General features: G+C 43.9%; 1 protein-coding gene across 3 annotated transcripts in view; it reads right to left on the bottom strand.

Moving 5' to 3' along the window:
* The window catches only part of LOC135371225 (unconventional myosin IC-like), a 33,249-nt gene that overhangs the window by 4,946 nt on the left and 7,824 nt on the right, over positions 1-20,479 (bottom strand). For all 3 annotated transcript variants that reach the window (XM_064605299.1, XM_064605300.1, XM_064605298.1), the window contains exons 2-15: positions 7,201-7,329; positions 7,015-7,130; positions 4,238-4,436; positions 4,080-4,160; positions 2,871-3,050; positions 2,695-2,793; positions 2,191-2,301; positions 2,014-2,085; positions 1,537-1,656; positions 1,388-1,464; positions 1,122-1,227; positions 864-944; positions 252-392; positions 129-177 (exon numbers count right to left, since the gene is read on the bottom strand). In XM_064605299.1, the coding sequence (XP_064461369.1) occupies positions 129-177; positions 252-392; positions 864-944; positions 1,122-1,227; positions 1,388-1,464; positions 1,537-1,656; positions 2,014-2,085; positions 2,191-2,301; positions 2,695-2,793; positions 2,871-3,050; positions 4,080-4,160; positions 4,238-4,436; positions 7,015-7,130; positions 7,201-7,329 (1,561 nt within the window). The remainder of the gene's footprint in view (positions 1-128; positions 178-251; positions 393-863; positions 945-1,121; positions 1,228-1,387; positions 1,465-1,536; positions 1,657-2,013; positions 2,086-2,190; positions 2,302-2,694; positions 2,794-2,870; positions 3,051-4,079; positions 4,161-4,237; positions 4,437-7,014; positions 7,131-7,200; positions 7,330-20,479) is intronic.

Here is a 20,479-nt window from a genome sequence, read left to right as displayed (position 1 = left end):
TTCTTAGACGTAAAATACCTGATATTACTCGAAACAGTGATATTTTGTACCATGCAAGACTTATAAAAATGTACCTAAGTACCTAAAATACCCTAGCACATACAAACAAAAATATTACGCATACATACCTTCCACCTTATAAGTCACATCACCAGCATAGTGGATGAGACGGAACTCCTAAAAAAAAATTCCTGTTAGCATCATAGTAAAATCTTTAGGACGCAAAGGAATAAAGAAAGGAGTGTGCATACATCACGGGCAATGCTCTTCTTTACTTTATTGTTGATGGCAATGTGATGTGTGAGAAAATGCGGATGGGATCTTATGGTCTGTTCCATTTTGCTCAAGAACGTCTTGTCCGACGTATTTCCAGGTCGTAAGCATTCTTCATCCTGTTGTTCATGTATGGGAGTTCACTGATAACAATATTAGCAGAAACTGCACAATCGTTATTAACTCTTACTGCTGCGGAAATGCTTATTAAGAGGGACTCTGCTTGATGACTGAGGCTTGATGTAAATATTTTGTCACTGCCTTGCTTACCATTTTTGTTTGCAAACAAAATTTGGCATCAAGATGAATAGCTGCAGATCGAGTGTGCGTTTATCTCCCTCTACTACTCCTCTATCTACTCTGCGACCATACCGCTGCTTACCTTACACTTAGATAATATTAATAATAATTGAGAGAAGGCTTTTGCAGTGATTGATTCCAGAAGCCTGTGCATGCCACAAAAATAAATAATTTGCTGTATGTTGGCGTGGTAACACATATTGATCACAGTAAGGCAAAACTTCGAAGGGTAGCTAAATCGAAGTTATTAATGTATCATTATTAATAATAAATGTGCTGGTGAGACATACCAGAAGCGAAATAATTCCCTTGTGCCTTTCTTCTACTAGGTCGCATATCACTTTGTTGTTGAAATATTCAACAGGGGTCCACTGCAAGATAAAAGTGTGTGCAAAGGAAGTGAGTGGACAGAGGATGCCCCCAAGGAATATGTGCATGTAGCACAGAATGCGTATGGCTCCTAAGTAAATGGAGCAAACTGTCATTACATTTACATATTCAGTGGCAGCTGCCATTTAGAAAATAGTGTCTGGCTGAAGCTGACATACCGTAATCTCTTCTTTGAAGTACTCTTCTTGTTCAGACTTCAGTGTTAGCTCAATAAATAATTGCTGGAGCTTTTCATTACAGTAATTGATGCAGAACTGTTCAAAGCTAAAGAAAAAAGAGAAAGAAATAGCTGGCTATTATGGTTATATCATGCTATAGCACTTCTGCTTGACTTATGAAGCATCTTTAGTCGTAAGATAATTCTAGCACATCAAATATGTAGTATAATTACAAATGCCACATTGCTATTTCATATTATTCCTACCTGTTCTTTTTGAAAACTTCAAAACCATAGATGTCCAGAAGGCCCATTAGGGTATGGTGTTCCCTGCTGTTCGTTTTCTGCAATTCAAATTTTCAGTGTCCTCAGATGTAGCACTGGGCTACAAAAGGGCTATGCATTTCACAACTTACCTTAGCCTTGAGGGACAGATTCAATTTGTCGACTAACCACTTGAAAAGCCGCTCGTATATAGCTTTGGCCAATGCGTCCCTCGCGTAAATAGCCTGATCTCGATTCAAAGGTGCAGTCACCTGCAAAAGCGAAGATTCACATCACGCATGTACTTTTGACTGCCATACACTGCAAAGCAGAGTAGCTTTGATGCTGCATTTGTATGCGTGCATTTAAACATCGATGCCTCAGCCCTTAAATCAATATTTTAAAAGTTGGCTAATTAGTCTGATTTAATTAATTAATTAGGCACAGTAGAAAAAAATACCGACGGCTAGGATACAAAACCGCTAGCAGCGTTCAGCTGGTTCCATTCCTGTAAAGTGCACCATCTCGTTTTCCATCTTGGTGTATGATGGCTTATACATTCTCAATATTACGATCTTGTTCGAATCTTCATTTATATTCTCATACTCCTAATGAGTACTACCACTTACATATTCTCCTCGAGCTTCGATGCTTCTGTTGGTTAGGGCCTCCCTCAGCACTTGTTCTGAACAGCCTAGTAACTGTATGAAAAAATTAAGCATTTTCATAAAAAAATACAGCACTGACTGTGAGGTGGTAATGTGGCCATGGTTCATTCCCCTAAAGTTAAGTTTAATTACACCAACCTTAGCTGCAGCAGCCACAGCCTTATCTTGTGCAATTATCGCTTCACCATTCTCCTCGATAAACCCGGTATTTCCGAGGTGAAGAACAGTGGCTACGATGGCGAATATCTCCTAGAAAAACAAAAATATCAGTACACCTTTCATACGAAGGGCGTACTAACGTACAGCCGCCGTCATACTTAACCATAACACGCGATCTCGTGGACTTCACTGACACCAGTGCCGCGGAGCGTTACCTTTCGGGTTTGAGATTGCACACTTTAAGTCCGGTGGCTGGAGTGAGACATATACCCCAGCCTCACAGAGTTACACCCCAAACTCACATTGAGATATTCCCCGACGCTCCGCTACGCGGCGCTGGCGATTGCGCAGGCCACGCGCTCTCGCGTTGCAGTTAAGTCTGACGGCGGCTGTACAGCACTTTTTTTTTTTTTTTTTTTGCGCATCGCAGAAGACGACTGACATTGGAACTATTCACTATATTGGAACCACCGATCCACTTACCTCTTCTTCTCGGGGAGTGAAGTCGATGACCGACAGCGCCCCTTCGACAACCTTAAACTGCTCCACATCGTCCAAACCGAACACTTCCGTGGTATCACCCTAAAACAAAAAAAGTCATCTGTGCTGTCACACAGTATGAAGTACACAGAGCCCGTTTTCCACTTAATGAAGAGCACCTGGTTGAGATAATAGTAGAAGCTCGGATCCCTCCGCAGCTGCAGCTTTTCCAAGAGCTCGTCACTGGCGCCAACCACCAGCTGGTAGAAGATGTGAAAGTTCCTTTCTCCCGCTGCTTGCTGAACCACGCGAGATTTCTCCAGTAGGTAGTTGAGAATGTGGCCACCCACGGGCGCCCCCTATGGGAATAATGACGCGTCATGTCATTTCTACATAGCGTACAAGAAATGTGCCAGTCCATTCCGACACAAATATCAGCGGAAATCAACTTGTAAGGATTTCCAGCAAGAGACGTGCAACAAAACGGGACATGGACTGCTTCGACTGACTACTCTGACTGCAATCGCACTATTATCGGACTGTGGGCTTCTATGGAGCATAGGGAGAAATAAAAAAAATCAGCTGCATCTTTTGGCATAAAGCCAAACGCACTGTCACTTCATCGTTCTTTCCCTTCTCTTCCTTTCTCTCTCCACAACTGTTACAGACGGACTTACACAACTGCCGACGTCGGCTGCTCCTACAAACGGAGAAGCAACATTTTTGTGCAAAGCAAGAAATCCATGAGGATCCTTCACTTCAGTCATAGATCCCGCAGAATGCATAAGAATACATAGACCCCATGTGGCTAGAGTCACCAGTGGTAGCCAGAAAAATATTTCGGGAGGGGTTCTATGGGAACTTTACACGAGGAGGAGGATTTCTCCCTCGTCACCCTCTCCCAAATGCGCTACCAAAGGTACGATTTCGGGGGTGGGGGTCAACCCCCGAAACCCCCTCTGACTACGACGGCGATAGACCCTGTAAATGCACCTCATGTCGATACTGTGTGAGACTCCCACAAAGGATCAACAAGAGGTGCTGCCCAAGTGGGAGGGAACATAAGTCTTATTCCTTCGCATCTAAGAACAACAACAACAATATATATATATATATATATATGTATATATACATATAAAATAAAAAGAAGAAAATAATATCAGAAAATAGGGAGCAGGAAACGCTACCACTGGCTTTTATAAGACACGATTGGAAAAGCGATACCGCCACACAATAGACACTTCCTGCGCCAATTCGTGTATCCACTTTCGTTTTTTTTTTTTTTTTTTTTTTGTGAAAGATGAACTGACCGACAGATACCGCTCCTATACTCTCTAGATATTGGAGCACGATAACAAGAAGGGGGCGTCAACAGACGCCCAACTCACCAAGTAGTCAAACTGGATATCCATGTACTTGCCGAATCGACTGGAGTTATCGTTGCGGTTCGTCTTGGCATTGCCAAAAGCCTGGGTGGATTAGAACAGATCGACGTCAGCTACAGACGTATACTATAGATCCTCGCCTAGAAATTTATTGAACGTGCCTCTAGAACAGGATTGGACTGTAAGAGCTTGTTCTTGACTCTTTCCACCGCGGAGGAGTGATGACTGGCAGCTGCGACGTAGTGCAGCACTTTCTTGGAAGCCTCAGTCTTCCCCGAACCGCTCTCGCCGGAGATGAGGATGCACTGGTCACGGAACTCTTCGTGCATGCACGTGTAAGCCGCATCGGCAATGGCGAACCTGTTCAAATGGTTTTATGTCGCAAAACTCGCGGCTATATACTTGTCCAGGGTGACTACTAAACTGTAGCCTTCGAATTCCCTGACTTTTGCACGTTTTCACCGACTATTTTGAGTGAATTCGCTGACCAAAACAAAAAGGAACTTGTTGCTACGGTTTTTGATAACCGGTTCCCTCATAAAACAAATCGTGGAAAACAACGTTGCTGTGGAGCGTGGCCGCTCAACCACTCATCAGCACTCGCGATTCACTGCGCATCATGACGTCATTTTTATGCTATTTCCCCTCACTTCAGCTGCCTTTTTGGCAAATTCCTTGACAACCCCCTGACTTGTCCAGTCGCATCAAAATTCCCCGATAATTCCCCGCTTTCCAGGTACTCCAGGTTGGTATAGACACCCTGTAGTCGTAGGGCCACTTTCAAATTCATTGCACAAACTCGACGACACGCAAGAATCGTCTTGGTCTTCGCGGTCTCTTGGGATCATCCCATTCAAATCTGCAATTTCGGAATTATATCAACATTGTATCAACTCTATGCAGCCAGCCCCCGTAGCCGTGGCGTCTAGTGGTTATAGGTTGATCGCTTTCCACGCTGAGACTCTGAAGTGACTCGCGGGTTCGAATCCCTTTAATAGCGATAAAACCCCAATGCTGAGTAAAAAAGGATAACGACAGAACAAGCAAAAGACACACAACGACTGCTCTGTCATTTGTCCTTTTTTACCCAGCACTGGGTTTTTATCGCATGTACATTTACAGTTCCCCCTGAAGTCGGCCCAGGACGCATACTGTCCCCCACTCCACTCCAGAGATCTGTTGGATTCCGTGTTAGCACCGCGAAGCAACTGTGGCTACGAGCGGCGTACCGTGGGGCAGAGAACAAAGACGCGCGGTGTTGCTAGGAGACGGACGCCAGAGCTCCCTATTACGTCACCTATACTCGTGGAGAATCCGAAACTACTATAAGGCTTTGAGGGCTCTTTCGAAAACTCGGTGGAAGCGCATAATGTTCACTATTCGTATCGTATTATTCCAAACTAGATTATCGTTAGCCCTTTTGCTATTCCCATTTGCCTGAATCGAGAACACGACACAGCCGTCACCTACATTTATCCACACCCCATGTTTGTGCATACCAGTTCTCGTTTGCTTATCGTACCGCAGCTGAATGGAACACGCTTCCGTCTTCCATCCTCCGCTTTCCTGACATCAACTTGTTCCTCTCTGCTATTTCACAGTCACACATATATGCGTAGACTTTATCTTATCCTCAACTGTACCGTTGTAACACCCCGTTTTTCTCTTGCACTGCTCTGTAATACTCCTGTCACACGGGCATTTCGATCCTTCTCGGATCCGATCTGCATCGAACTTCCCGAGCACGCTCGAGTTTTGACGCTGCTACACGGCCACTTTCAATGCGCATTGAATGGTTGACGGTGTCGAGAATATAGGCAAATGAATAAACGGAACTCATTAATTTCGCGTTTCCTATATAACAGCGATATTAGTGGTTTTATCGTATACCGATGTAAGCATCATTTGTAGCTTCGCGCGCATGTCCGTCTTATGTTATGACAGTTCACCGGGGTAGGGGATGCAAATGGCGGCCGTCGAGCCGTCTTGAAATTCTCAATCCTGTTATGGGAACTGTCTTGAGTCAAGCAGGATCAAAGTTCGATCCTGCTTGGAAGTGGCAGTGTAGCACCATCCGATCTGCATTGGGTTCAAGCAGGTTCGCTCGAGCAGGATCGAAAATGCCCGTGTGACAGGGGTATAACCTTCGCTGCCGTAACCCATTGTAACCTTGAATTTCTTTTTTTATGTTATCTAAATTTGTATCTTCTATGCTTTTCGCCAGAGCGTCGAACCGAACCGAAAACCGGAATTAACCGTAATTTTTAGCTGGAACTGAACCGTAATTACTAGCGCCATCTTGGAGCTGAACCGGAACCGAACCGATCTAAAAACTCCGGTTACCGGTTCGGGATACCGGTTCGGTTCGGGTTGGTGTGTGGTGATGTGGGAATTCGAGCGGTTTGCCTGCCTAGACGGCACTTTGCTCGGGGAAGGGATGAAAGGAGGTCCTGTTGTTCGAAAAACAAATAAACGCATAAAAAAAAACGCAACTAATCTTGTAGCATTATTAGTGGCTATAATTTTGTAGCATATTAGAACCTCGAACTGGTTCCGAACCGGTTTACGGCCTCTGAACCGGAACCGAACCTTCATGGCCGAACCCGAAACAAACCGAAAAACTTTTCGGTTCGACGCTCTGCTTTTCACTCTGCTTTGTGTCATTTGTTTTTGTTCTGTGCCATGCTTCGGCCATCAATAGACTGCCAGCACTATAAATAAATAAGAATATATTCATTTATAATACGAAAAAAAAAATAGACAAATAATATGAAATAAAAAGTATTTTTTGGCCATTAGTGGCACCTTAATTGAAGAGGCCACATGCTTCAAGTGCGCAAGCGGAGAGAGGAGTGCCGAAGGGGAGACGATCACGTGATACCGTCGGACCTCCCGTCGCGGAAACACAAAATACGTGAAACAAAGACATTGTACTTACACGTGAGGTGGAAGTTCATAAAAGTTGGCGTTGCGATACAGGTTGACATAATCGTCCGTGTAAATGTCGATGTTCCGGTACGGATTCACAGATATCAACACCGGTCCAATGAAAGTCTGCGGGAAGCGTTCGTAAGGTTCGCAAGTAATTTGCCCCTGATTGGCCCGTTCACTGACGAATACTTACATAAATGAGGTCTTCGGTGAAACGTTTCTTCAGGTTCCCCACGAAGGCGTTCTCGTTTTCGAAGTCCTCGAGCAGGACGAAGTCTTGCACTCCGACCTTGTCCCTGGAGTGCAGGGCGTTCTCCATTGCCTGCGCGCAAAAAAATGTTACGTTTGACAAAACTTCGTAAAACAGCGTGGTGACTTTCGTATCTTCACCCGATGGTGAGGAGCGTCGGATGCCCCTCACCACAGGGGAGGGGAGGAGGGAGAAATTCAAAGGATTGGTGCATTTACAACCTGTATATACTCTACGCTACAGAGGGGAAAAAAAAAAAAAAAACGACAAATAAAACGCGTGAGTGTGTTTCACCTTGTAGCATTCAGCTAATTAGGTAACACTAGCACGTCTTCTCTATGTGACTATCAGGCAATGTGGTTCGTGTCAGAGGAAATGTAGTGAAAATACCAGTCAATACTTCGTGCGAAGTAAACCCTTACATAGAAAAAAGCATTACCTGCAGTAATCATCAAAATCAACGCAAACAAACGAGCAAATCCTGTAAAATTATGTTGTACAGGACAGAATACCGGACAGCCTGTAAAAATCTCCATGCATGATAGGGGGGGGGGGGGGGGGGGCAAAGCCCCCACAGCCCGAGCTCAAGAGGGGCGGCCATCCCGTTTGCCCGTCTTACAAGTGAAAAGTGAACCTATCTGCGTTTGCCTAAAGACGACGTAACATCCTTCAGAAGTGTGTCTCATACGTTCCAAACTCCACCCCGTCACGTGGCTTCGCCAGAGCTCGGAGGCGCGTCTCCAAACAATCATCTGTTTTATTGTTATGCAAAGTGCCGATATGTGGGTTGCCGTGGCATGACACAAACTCGTTTGTTTCTCGTCCAGTCTTGCGGGGTCTCCTCCGTGGAGGACGAACGAAAGGGAAAACCACTGATGCCAGACATCGATTACGACTACTTTGGAAGCGCCACCGAGGCCGCACCCTATAACGCTCGTGTTTTCGAGTTTTTGGGACAGACATCACGACGTTACGCGTCGAGGAACTTTAGGAACTTGACGAACGCGTCGAGGAACAATATTCACGAGCCGGTTTCTTAAAAAAAGGTGGTGTCCCGACACAAAACGCAGTTGAACTGAAGTTGAGATCGGAATAGTGGGTGCCTGAAATACATGTAACCGAAATATTTCGTTTCGAAACAGTTGCAAACATTCGAAAATGAATTTAATCGGGTTTTGCGGCCGACTGCGCGCTCCCGGCTGAACTCAGGCAACAGTGTGCGGACCGACGTCACTGCAGTCGGTTACGAAGGCGGACTGTCCGTCACAAAATGCGGTCTTCTGACTCGCAATATGCTGCCGAACAGTCGCTAGAAGCATCTCCGTTCATGCTTTCAGTAGTATGTGATTGCAACCAGCCTGGCGACGCCATTAGGTGAGCGATTGGGGATCTCGCCGGCAATACCAGTGACGTCACCGCAAAACGCGAAGCAGGGAAGGGCCGTTTCAACCGGAAGCCGGCAGTTGGTTTCGAATTCGATGTTTTATGAAAAAAAAAAAAAAAAAAGAAACACGAACGAATTTTGCCAAACTTTTTTTTTGTGTGTTTCTTCATGGAAGGCACCTCCAAGTGTATATCACATTAACTAACGTATGGTTGAGAGCTGTGAGTGTATGTCCACTATTTGCAGTAATGGGTAGTAAATTTTGAGGTTAGGAAACTAAAATGGAGAGTAATTGCAATATAAGGGGACTAGAAGCTATAATTGCTCTCCACTTTATTCTCTCTCTCTCTCTATCTTTAGCGTATTTGAGGGACTAACCTCTCTGAAACGTGAAACAAGATAACAGACGTGTTCCACGTACGAAAGGTGACTTTTCCGAAAACGGAAACCGCACCAGCACAGTGACATGAGGGGAATGTAGCTCTTAGCTATTGCATTCATTAAAGAGAGAGAGAGAGAGAGAAAATTAACCTTCGATGTACTCAGATGGAAGTAAATGTTGAAAATTTCCCGGAAGCCCGATAAATGGCAAAACCGGTGCTTTTTGAAGGTAATTCTCGAGTCAAGAAGCAAACGTCTAGTCTTCACCACAACGAGAGCTCGACATATGCCGCACAAGTCATGTACAGCTCCCGTCAAAGTTAATTATAACACTGGGGAAAAAAATCTGGATCGTTTCCGAGCGTGGTAACAGCCACCCTGGGGGAATTTTACGTGAACAAAATCCTTGCGTTAAAACTAACAGAATAATTTTCTTCAATTAAGATATACTCACGGCCCCAAGAGTAGCTGTAATTGCGCTCGGGAACGAGACCACAATTTTTTCCAGCGTTATTATTAACTTTGACGGGAGCTGTACAAGAGGTGAATTTGGTTCCGTGAGAATAGTTCACCTGTGCTATCTACCAGGGAACAATGTTTCGTTTTCAACCCAGGATTATAAAAAAGAAATGCAATTTCCCTCTGCGAACTTTGTTGGAATTCGGCAAAGAATAAATGAGACGAAGTTTGTGTGAGAGGCGGACGCTGAGCTTTACATCCTGCTCTTATACATCCCTTCTTTTACTTACGCGCGCGTGCCGGCAGGTATGGGTCTCGTCTCACATGCATCACACATTCAAAGTCCTTCCAAACGAAAGAGAAGAAAAAAAAAAAAAAATAAGAAACCTGCCTCATTCCACGTATACCGTTTTGTAAGATAACACATTCCCTGCTCACCTTCTGCCAAAAAGCCGCATTCTTTCGAATGGCGCCACGCTAGGTTTAGTGCAGCCGGGCAAAGCATTTTTGGCAACCACGTATAAGTTGCACAATTTATTCGAATGGGTGAAAACAGGAAAGTAAACCTCCCTCTCACTTAAGCCATAACCAAATCATTACAGGCTATAATCTCTAACACTGTTCACCGAGCCACAAACGTAACGCATATTATATGACAAGTCGTATGACCAATTTATTGAACAATGGGCGCCTAACATGCGGTGCAGAGATGTTACCAGCCTAGTGTATTTCATAATTCAGATAAGTATTTAAATATATTGAAACATTCAGGTAATTTATTTAACTAAAAAACAAGCCTTCGGACGGAGTCCGTCCTTCATGAGCTGATGAAGGACCACCTGATGAATTAGGACTCAGTCCGAATGCTTCTTTTTTCGTAAAATAAATTATTTGAATGTTTCAATATCTTTAAATACTTATCTTATTGACTTGTGAGTGCTAGACTTTTCCCATTTTTGCCTGTTACTTACAACTGGAAAGAAGCATCTTGTCAATGGTGTCGATGAAGCAAGGAAGACTCCGGAGGGTATAGAAAAAGCTAGACAGCGGCGGGTATATGCAGAACTCGCTCCACTTATTACCGGTTAAGATTCTGGTCTTTTTAATCTATACCTATCATAAAAAAAAACTATCATTCGCGATCAATATCCTCTTCAACCCTCCCATAATTTAGATAGCACTATAGCCCCCTTGCAATTATGAAAATGAAGCTTGCGCTGCCCGTTATATGATATTTTTTCCTCCTCTGCTCAGTTGGAAGGCAGAAGATCAGTAGGATTTTGGTGAGGCAGATAAAGAGAAAGACGGAGATTTATTATTATTACTATTATTATTATTATTAAGAGGAGAATGGGGAACGACGAGAAAGTGTGTGGAAGCAACGGCGTGGACTGAGGTATCGGGTTCGGGGTTAAAAGTGCCTGTCTGTGTGTTCAGTAGAATGTGTTCATAGAAAACGTTCCTCTGCGTTCCAAGAAGTATATTAGGACCTTCCTCACACAGTGACCACGTTTGTGCGTTACCAGCCGAAACTCTTTTACAACGCGTTGCGCGAATATTTTGAGAGCTTGCGAAGAATTATGTTTGCGTGGATGCCCCCCATTCCCTTTCATGCCACCAGGCACTGAATAAATACAGCAGATAACTGGATCGGCCATCACTGTGCAAATAAGCTGTTGCACATGCACTGCGCAAAGCCGACCGAAAACAGACTCCCCTGCACAGCAGTTTTGGATTTGCTTACAAACACATTTTACTGATGGTGCATGTTCCATGCACACGGAGGGTTGGAAACGGACCGGCGACAATGTAGGAAAAAAAGAAAAAAAAACATGGGCGTTGGTGCAGCACGAAAGAACCACCATCAGCAGGATACCAGGTGCTTTCCGCTGCTCCACCACCTGGCTCTCGCTGTGCTGCGACGACCGTACGCTTGCCGAGAACGGATTTTCGAACGGTAACGCGGAAAGCAATATAACGGCACGACACAGACCGCAACAATGGGTCGATAAACTGTTAGATGTGGTACTCTCGCGAGAATGACTCACTATGAAGGATACATAATATGACTTTCTTCTTTCGAGAAGGCAAAAGTATTGACCGTCTGCACTCGCACCATATGCGTATATACGTAACTTTTATTGATGTTCAGCAGAGTCATAACTGCGAATGGGGAAGCGTACATATGGAAGCGTACATATGGAAGCGTACATGGGGAAGACGCGCGCGCTTCTCTTTCGAGTAAGTGTAACACGGAAGACGAGGAATCACTCATAACTAGGGTTCTGCGTTTTCGATTTTTATTTTTGGGCGTATTCGGCGTATGTTTTTTATGCCATGTATTTTCCCGAAATCGGCGTTTTTCGATGTTTTTCCTGGCGTGTGCGTGGTTTACCAGACAGTTATCGGCGAACAGAAATCACAAAGTAATTTCCGCACGACGCTCATTCAATATGGCGTCGCTCGCAGCGGTGGCGTTTTACGGCAAACGAAAAAAATTAACGGATATTTTTCACAACCAATCGTATTGCTGTACGGTTTTCTGATCTGGATCAACAACTTGTTGGGCATGTGCAGCCATTTATCTCTGTCATGTCCTGGAATGTCCCTCTGCATTCGGTGTTTCTCGATTGAAACCAAATGAGGGAAAATTTACCCGGCGTAAGGTTTTCGGTGTTTTTCGATAAAAAAAAAAAAACACGGAACCCTTAACCCATATTAAACGAACAAAGCACGGGGTCAGCATTTCCTTGCGCCAGACGAAGACACAGACGGAACCGCGATGCGGACGGAACAAAGCAGACGACACAAGACTCGGTGTCATCATAAGCAGAGTAGCGACACTGAGCGACGAGCGAGCACGCCATCTTGTGTCCTTCGCGGCCACGTCACGTAGCAATGGGACGCCCATCTCCTCCTTCTCCGCCGGAGAACAGCGCGCAGTCGGGCCAGCTAGCAACCTATAGGAAACCGGTTTAGGATGAACGGGACTCAACATGGACGGCGCGTTCTTGAAAGGAGAAATCACGTGACACGATTCTGCCCAATCGCGAACACCGAACGGCGGCTCCGGCGCGGAAAAGAAATGTGATTACTCTGTACCCCTATTTAGTGACTCTAAGTGTCATAGGCCGTTAGAGGTCTTTGGGAAGGAAGGTGTCTTGGAGAAGTGCGTACTTTTTTTGGGGGGGAACCTCGCAAAACATTATGGTTATCTACTATTAAAGAGTTAGTCCGACGTAACACTGGCGACGAGGACAAAAGTGAGAAGACAGGAAACAACATCGACCGCCCCTTGTTCGTTGAAACCACTCTTGATGATGATGATGATTGGAAGAAAAAAAAACACTCTTCGCAGATGCTGCATTGAAGCTCATTGTTCGTTTGAGCAGTGTGTCGTCCGCTTCGTTCCGTTCGCTTTTTGTGTGTTCCTCAGCACACGCTCGTTCGCACACTACTAATTTGTTCTACGACATGTGACTCCCTTTCTTGATGATCGGATAATGTGACAGGCCCTCCTCCCAACAAACCTATCTCGTTTTACCGTTGATCACAATGATGGAGATGACAAGCTTTATTACGCTGGAAGCCATTGTGGGCTCTCTGTTTACCTGTCATCATGCGAATCTCTTTGTTCTCACCGTAAGAGATACAGTATTAATTATTGAACCAGAGCGCATAATATAGGATATAATATTGCGTGTAGAACCAAACTCCACCCCCCCCCCCCAAAAAAAAAAAGAAAAGAAAAAGAAAATGTGGGACAGAAAGAACACGAACGGCACATGAACGCGGGAGGTACAGCCGACGTGTTTGCCACAGCATTACCTGTTTCCTCGGATTCGATATTCACTGACGAGACTCAACCGAGGAACAATACGGCTCATAATGTCACGTGACACGTGGATCTATGACTAAGAATTACTCGCTGTTGATATATAGAGCAAAAGCGCGATGAAACTTTCAGCATTTGATAGCCTTTTGGAGCCTTTTTGATACAAAAGGTAGGACTGTGCAAATACTATTCGGACTTTTCGAATACCGAAGCGAATACTTGTATACGATTACAATTGCGAATCGAATATGTAGTTATATATTCGAATTTAGAATCAAAACGATGTCTGTTCCAAATCGAATGTATATATTCGAACAGATTAGGAGCTGCACTCGTATTTCACGTAAAAATCAACATGTACATATCGCTGAAGCGAGAAGGACAACGCAAGCTAAACAACAACAACAACAACTTTATTTAAATGGTGGTTTTTCAAGCCAAATGGTTTAGCATTGTGATTGAAAAAAACGGCTGAATGAAAACACTGGAGGAGCCGTGTGCTGTGTGTTTGCATGTCGTGCTTCGGTATTTCCTCAGGCTCAAGGTATTTTTTTTTCGAGCACATATAGCGTACATGTACTCCGTATTAGCGCCGCGAAGCAACTGTGGCTATGAGAGGCGCACAGACGCGGACATATGGAGTTAGGACAGCAGGAAGGAGTGTGTGTGTGGGGGGGGGGGGGGGGTTAGTATGAGTCCTGGGCCGACTTCAATGGGAACTGCGACTACATTCATCTGGAAAGCCCACCGTAAAACCCAGGGAAAACCTCAGACAGCGCAGCAAAGCCTATGGTACGATTCGAACCCACCATCTCCGAGTCTTCAGCACGACCGTGGCTATCAGCCTATCACCACGTGCTATCACCAACATATCTGTACGTATGTTGTGCTTATATGCTTGGTCAGGTTATAAGAATATAGGCTTCAGTTTTAAAATTACTTTTTTCGCACAGCACTACAAACGTGTCACCGAACCCAATCTGACCTCGTTCAAGTCAAACTTCGTTTATAATAATGCGGGCTAACGCACAAAAAAAAAAAAAAAATAATAATACGAAAGCCGTTCTGAGAAGCACGACGGCATGCACCGAAGTTCATCCTATACTTTTAAAAATGTAACATAGCATCCACAGCAGGGAGTGCGACGGGGAGAGTGGGAAATGGCAGAAGGAAAGTAGGCGACGATGCCATTTTTGGAGAAAGATTTTTTACTCGGGGGCCCCCCCTGGCGGATCCTGGCATATTACGTGGGGTCGTCGCTTATCTCATTCTGCTTGGAAAGAACAAGTGCTGCTATTTATGTCACATGTGGTGGCACAAATGATGATGGTGGCGGTGGTGCGCCTGGAGGATTGTCTCTCGCACGATAGTCAAAGCGCGGATATAATAAAGGTTATTTAGTAAAGGAGAGCAGGTAATAACTTTGCGGGACACGCAAATTGTGTCGTGGAGGTCGAAAGAAAAGACCTGGTAGGTAAATTAGCTCGCATACATTCATACAACGGGGAGACACAACGGCGTCTCTCGAACACGATGGAAATTGACGTTTTCAGGCAGGGACACAGAAGAAAGGACGACACAGCGCACAAGCGTGAATTAGGTTAGGTACGAAGGTTAGGCACGGCGGTAAATTAGGTTTCGACGATACAAGGAGAGCTAAAAGGGAGGTGCCGACTAGAGTCACTAGTGCAGACTATACAGCAATCAAAGCTAATTAAAGCAACTAAACCAATCACCAGGTGGCTGCGTGTGGTTGACGTAACGATCTTCCGCACTAAACATTGGGAGGTCAGGGTTGGTACTAGAGGTTCAGAAACATCGGAATACCGAATATCGTTAAATGACGATATCTGACAGGGAATACCGATAAGAGACGTCGATTAAAGATATCGACATCCGCAAGAAATATGCCGACATTTCTTCGATATGTAACAATATGCATCATTATCCGCGAAAATAGAAGGATATCTTATATGGCCATATCCGTGAGGGGGGGAAAAAGCGTTATTCGACAAAATATCGACAGTTTTGCAAACATTTATATCATAAATGGAAGAAAATATAGATACTGCTCCATCGCTAAGTTTGAAAAACACGCATCTGAAAGAGTGATTTAAATTAAATACCCCACTCTACTCCCACACCGGACTTGTGTTTTCCGCAGAGTATGTAACTTGAAATTCTGTTTTCTGCAAAATATGTAATTTGAAATTGTTTGTTTTGTGCAAAATATGTAGTTTGAAATTGTGTTTTATGCAGAATATGTAATTTGAAATTGTGTTTTATGCAGAATATGTAATCTGAAATTCTGTCTGCAGAACATGTAATTTGAAATTGTGTTTTCTACAGAATATGTAATTTGAAATTGTGTTTTCTACAGAATATGTCATTTGAAATTGTGTTTTCTGCAGAATATGTCATTTGAAATCGTACTTTTCGTATGATACTACACCACTTATAGAAGGGTCTTTTACAAAACACCCTTATGTATGGTGTGAAAATCACACCACAGAGCTGCATGTGTGCCATAGGACGAGACATTTACACCCTAAAGGTGTAAAATAGTTTACCGTGCAAGATAATGATGTGACGGGCCATTCATTGCCTCATTGCTTTTGTGAAAGGCGCGTTCGTGAGAGGGGGGACAGTGAAAGGGCACCCTGTTAGAGCTGAAGTAAGAAACGAACACTACCCTACTCCCATACCACTCTAGGCAAATTCTGCGAAAAGAAACCCACGACTGAACACGCACGAATAGAGCAGGTGCAGCCCACAATCCGTAAACCTGACCCAACCGGTATCTACGTATTATAACGCGGTTCCAGACCGTCTTTTATTCTCTTTCCAATTTCACGTCCAGGGACCTTTCAATTATTCAGTCACGATTTGGTTCGGCACATGACAGGTGGAGCAGTTCGACGAAACACCGTACACAACACAATAAGGACGGTACAAAGTTGGCGGAAAGTGGAACGGTACGGTTATGGACGGTAATCAACATGTACGTCACGTCCAAGGCGAAGTTTCCATTCCATATACAGCACGCCGGTATCTCTGAACTTTCTCGCACATTTTTTTTTAAAGCGAGTCACGCTCGTGTAGCTGTTGGATATAGCACGAATTACATGCGTGTCGCAACAGCGAAAAAGAAAGCCAATTTATTTTTAACGTGATGAAAAACGAGCCGCGAAACCCTCTGAAGAGACGCAGAGTGCGTCTAGCTCATTAAAGTGCCGCTACGGACTTTAATTTTCGAAAGAACACGGATAAATTCGCAGTTTCGGATACCCCAAGAGCAGGGGACGTCATATATATATACTCCTCAAAACTAGAAACTAATTTTATGAAACCTTCGTGTAGCATAGAGAAATGCTTTGGGAGAATGCGCTCTGACACGTGTAGATTGCAATGACATAATTCGGATGGGTTCTGAAGACGCGAGATGTAGTGCACGAAATTGTCCAGTTATAATTTTCTTGATCAAAGTCGTCCGAACGGCTGTTTTGAGTGCCACCTGCCTTATTTTTGAAGTTACGGGAGCCTGATTGGAACTTTGAATGGGTTTTAACCGAAAAACACCGAATACAAATGAGTGTCCGAGGACAGATTAGTGGGATAGCTGCACAGGTTAAATTTAACGGTCGGCTTGTCTTCGTTCCGTTTTGCCCCCCCCCCCCCTTTTTTTTTGTTTCGTTTTTACGTTCTTTTTCTTGGGTGGATGACCTTTATACAGTGTGTGAGTGTGTGTGTGTGTGTGTTTTTTTAGCCTTTACAGAATTTTTACTAAAAAGCAATGACCGCATAGCAAAGATGTCGTTTTTGAATTTGAGTTCTACGGCCAGGCGGACGTCATCTCGAAGGAAGTGTGCAACTACAAGATGACTAATTACATAAAATTTGGTAATTAACTTTTCTAATTAGAGGATTTCGGACAGAAGCGAGATAGCAGATTGAGAGATTATCCTAGTTGCAAGCCATTTCACAGTTTAACAAATCCCGAAACACACACGTGCGTTAAAATATCCATCCCCTAATTTTGGTTATTCACGTCAGAGGACCACGTGGTTTAGAGCGATGGAGATGATTGGAGTTGGTGCCGCTCAGCTGGCCAGATAAACCGCTTTCCGGCCCAGCTAAAGCCTCCGTCGGCGAGGGTGACGCGATCCTCAGGTGCGTTTTTTCGGTGTTTCGGGATTTTTTAAACATAGAATGGCGTTCAACGAGGGTAGTCTCTCAATCTACCACCTCGCGTTTGTCTGAAATTCCCTTATTAAAGAGTTAATTAATGAATTTCAGGTAATTAGTCATTTTGAAGGTACATACTCTTTACCAGACGATGTCCACCTGGCCATAGAACTCAACTGCAAAAAACAACATATATGCTGCTCTCGTTGCTTTTTTTTAAATAAAAATTATGTAAAGGCTAAAAAAAAGCACCCTGTATTAGCCGATAACTGCAGGTAAACCACCTATACTCTAATCGTAAGAACGATTCAGAAAAATAGGGGTCGCTGGGTACGCAGCACATGAGCACGTCGAAATTGGGAAAACGATCAGGAAGTCAACAGCGGCACGTATGTAGTGTCGTCTGCTTTTCTTGTCGTCTGCTTTTTTAAAGTCCTCTCGCATTTTCCGGAATCCGCAAAGGACCTTCGAAAGAACGGAAGTGGCGCTTCCTCTAAACCGAGCCGCCTAAAAATTGCTCGGGAAAAACGAAAAGAGGTTCGCTAAGTGAAAAGAAAGGCCGTCGATATCTTGTTTTTAGCCCCTATCCCCGAGCGAGTCAAATATAGTAACGAGCCGGTCGGTTGTGTGTGTACACAAAACGCGCCTAATACGCGAATAGCGCGGCTCAAGTTCAACTGAGGATCAACAGTGCGTACATTCAAAGCCACGATATGCGTATTTATTTACTTTATTTGAAGAATGCCTTCCCCTCGAAGGCATTATAACACACATTAATTCCGCAAATTAATTATCGCTATTGCAACGATTAATTATATTAAAATATTGAAAGATAATAGCAGCAGAGTAACAGTACACAGTAACAGACGGACAGTATATGTTATCTTATAAAATTACTACTCGAATCATTTCCCGCAGAGATGCTCAGTTCTCGTATGGTTCTCGCATAAATTTCTCGTAGTTGTCATAGAATGGTCACGGTGAGAATAATAATTGGAGCCAAAAGATAACGATTTATAACGAACTAGATGTATTATCTTTATATATGATGTATGTGTGTATATGTAATTCGTGGTGAAAATTTATATGGGAACGTGAGCTTCAACTGCGAGCGGTACATTAGCTAATGTAATATATGTATGTATGTAATGTATAGCGATGCTAGGCTGGTGCATCCCCCAATAAGGGTACCCTCGGCTCTCATATAGATATGATATCGTATATGGTCTGAATATGTGGCCCCGCGGAATATCGGAGGTCAGGGTACATTAGCTAATGTAATGTAATGTGTGTATGCAATGTATGTAATGTATTGTGATGATATAGACTGGATCGCGGAACAGTTCAACTTACGGAACTGTGGAGAACACGGAGCACGTGCTGGTCACCTGCCGACGACTATAGTCGGCGAACACTGAAGAACGCCCTCGAGATCTTGCAACCGACCTTTTTAGTGTTGAGAAGGTATATTACTGGGGAGCTGACCGAAGCAGCACCAGCAACCTGCGCTGTGTGCACTCGCGAACTACCTCAAGGACATATGTGCTGAAACAATATTTTAAATTATTCAGTGCTTTCACACGTCAAGCGTCCTGGAACTGCTGGTCGCACCAGTGCGTCCTACGTTTCTTTTTTTTTTTCTACTTCTATTCTATTCTATTCTATTCTAGGCTGGTGCATCACCAATGAAGGTACCGGGCTCTCATAGAGATGATATCGTATATGAATATGATCTATTCTATCTATATATCTATCAATCTACCGGGTGATATTTTTTAAATCTGTAATTCGGGGTGAAATCAGGCGCTAGTCATGCATTCAGGGGTCATCATTTTTTTTCCCTTTCTGTCCGGCAAACCACCCGCAGCTAAAGTGCACATATTGGTCAAACATGCATACCCCGCGATTTACAAAGAGAAACACCGCATCATCTAACCGATTATTGTCGCACTCAGGTAATATTTCCATCGCATGCATGCATACTAAACGCCGCACGTGATACGTGAACATAACGTGATACGTGATCACAATTCGGGGAGAAGTCTTGTTTTAACTCGAAAAAGTCAGACCCTACCGGCTTCGGGCACGCTTCTTCCGTTCAAAGGAATTAATGGGGCGTTCCAGCAATTGCTTGCGGGAAGAAACAACATCGCATCCCCTTGCCGTGCGCGCGTGCCACAGCCCCGAGGTATAGCTTCCTCTTACCTCGTGAAAGCAAAACACGCGGATGCATTTCCGTGCACATCTCCGCGATTGGATGTGCTCATCTGCTATTCAGGCCGTGAATGCATCATCTGACACCTCAATCGTCGCTCGGCGACTTAGCTGTTTTGAATGAATGAGTCGTTGGAAAAGCACGTCCGTGTTTCAGATTATCCGCGAGTTCAAGCTGCTTAGATATTGACTCAGCATCCTTCATCGCGATGTTGTGATGTCATTATTATGAGTGTTAATACCAATTATTATTAGCATCACAAACTAACGACGGACAATGAGCGTTTCCATAGCAACGAGTGGCTCACGGCCATTTCTCTTCTCGGGGTTTTGAGGCTGTAAATTGCAATAATAACCAAACCTTCTCGAGTCCCATTTTCCATCTTTCACTGGAGAAAAAAATAATAAAGAAAGGGACGTGACATTATTGTGTGAATTACAATATAATGACATGCTGGTTAGAGCAGACGAGTTCACCAGCAATTTAAAGAAAAAAATTATTAGACGCAATAGAAGTGTGTTATTGGATAAGTATACACCCTTTCATCCCAATAATGTATACGGTGCGTGACTAATTGCGTCTTTCGGCCCCAAGCTTTGTAACCTTTTGCCAATCGAGTTTAAAAAATATTAGATTTTTTTTTTATTAGAGACATCAGACGCTACATTTCCTCATCGTTGTATTTCAGTTGATATGATGATGATGATGATGATGATAATTCAGGTTTTTATGGCGCACGGACAACTAAGGTCATAATGCGCCA

The sequence above is a fragment of the Ornithodoros turicata genome, chromosome 10, assembly GCF_037126465.1.
Source record: "Ornithodoros turicata isolate Travis chromosome 10, ASM3712646v1, whole genome shotgun sequence".
Classification (NCBI taxonomy): Eukaryota; Metazoa; Arthropoda; class Arachnida; order Ixodida; family Argasidae; genus Ornithodoros; species Ornithodoros turicata.
This window is presented reverse-complemented; position numbering and strand designations above follow the sequence as displayed.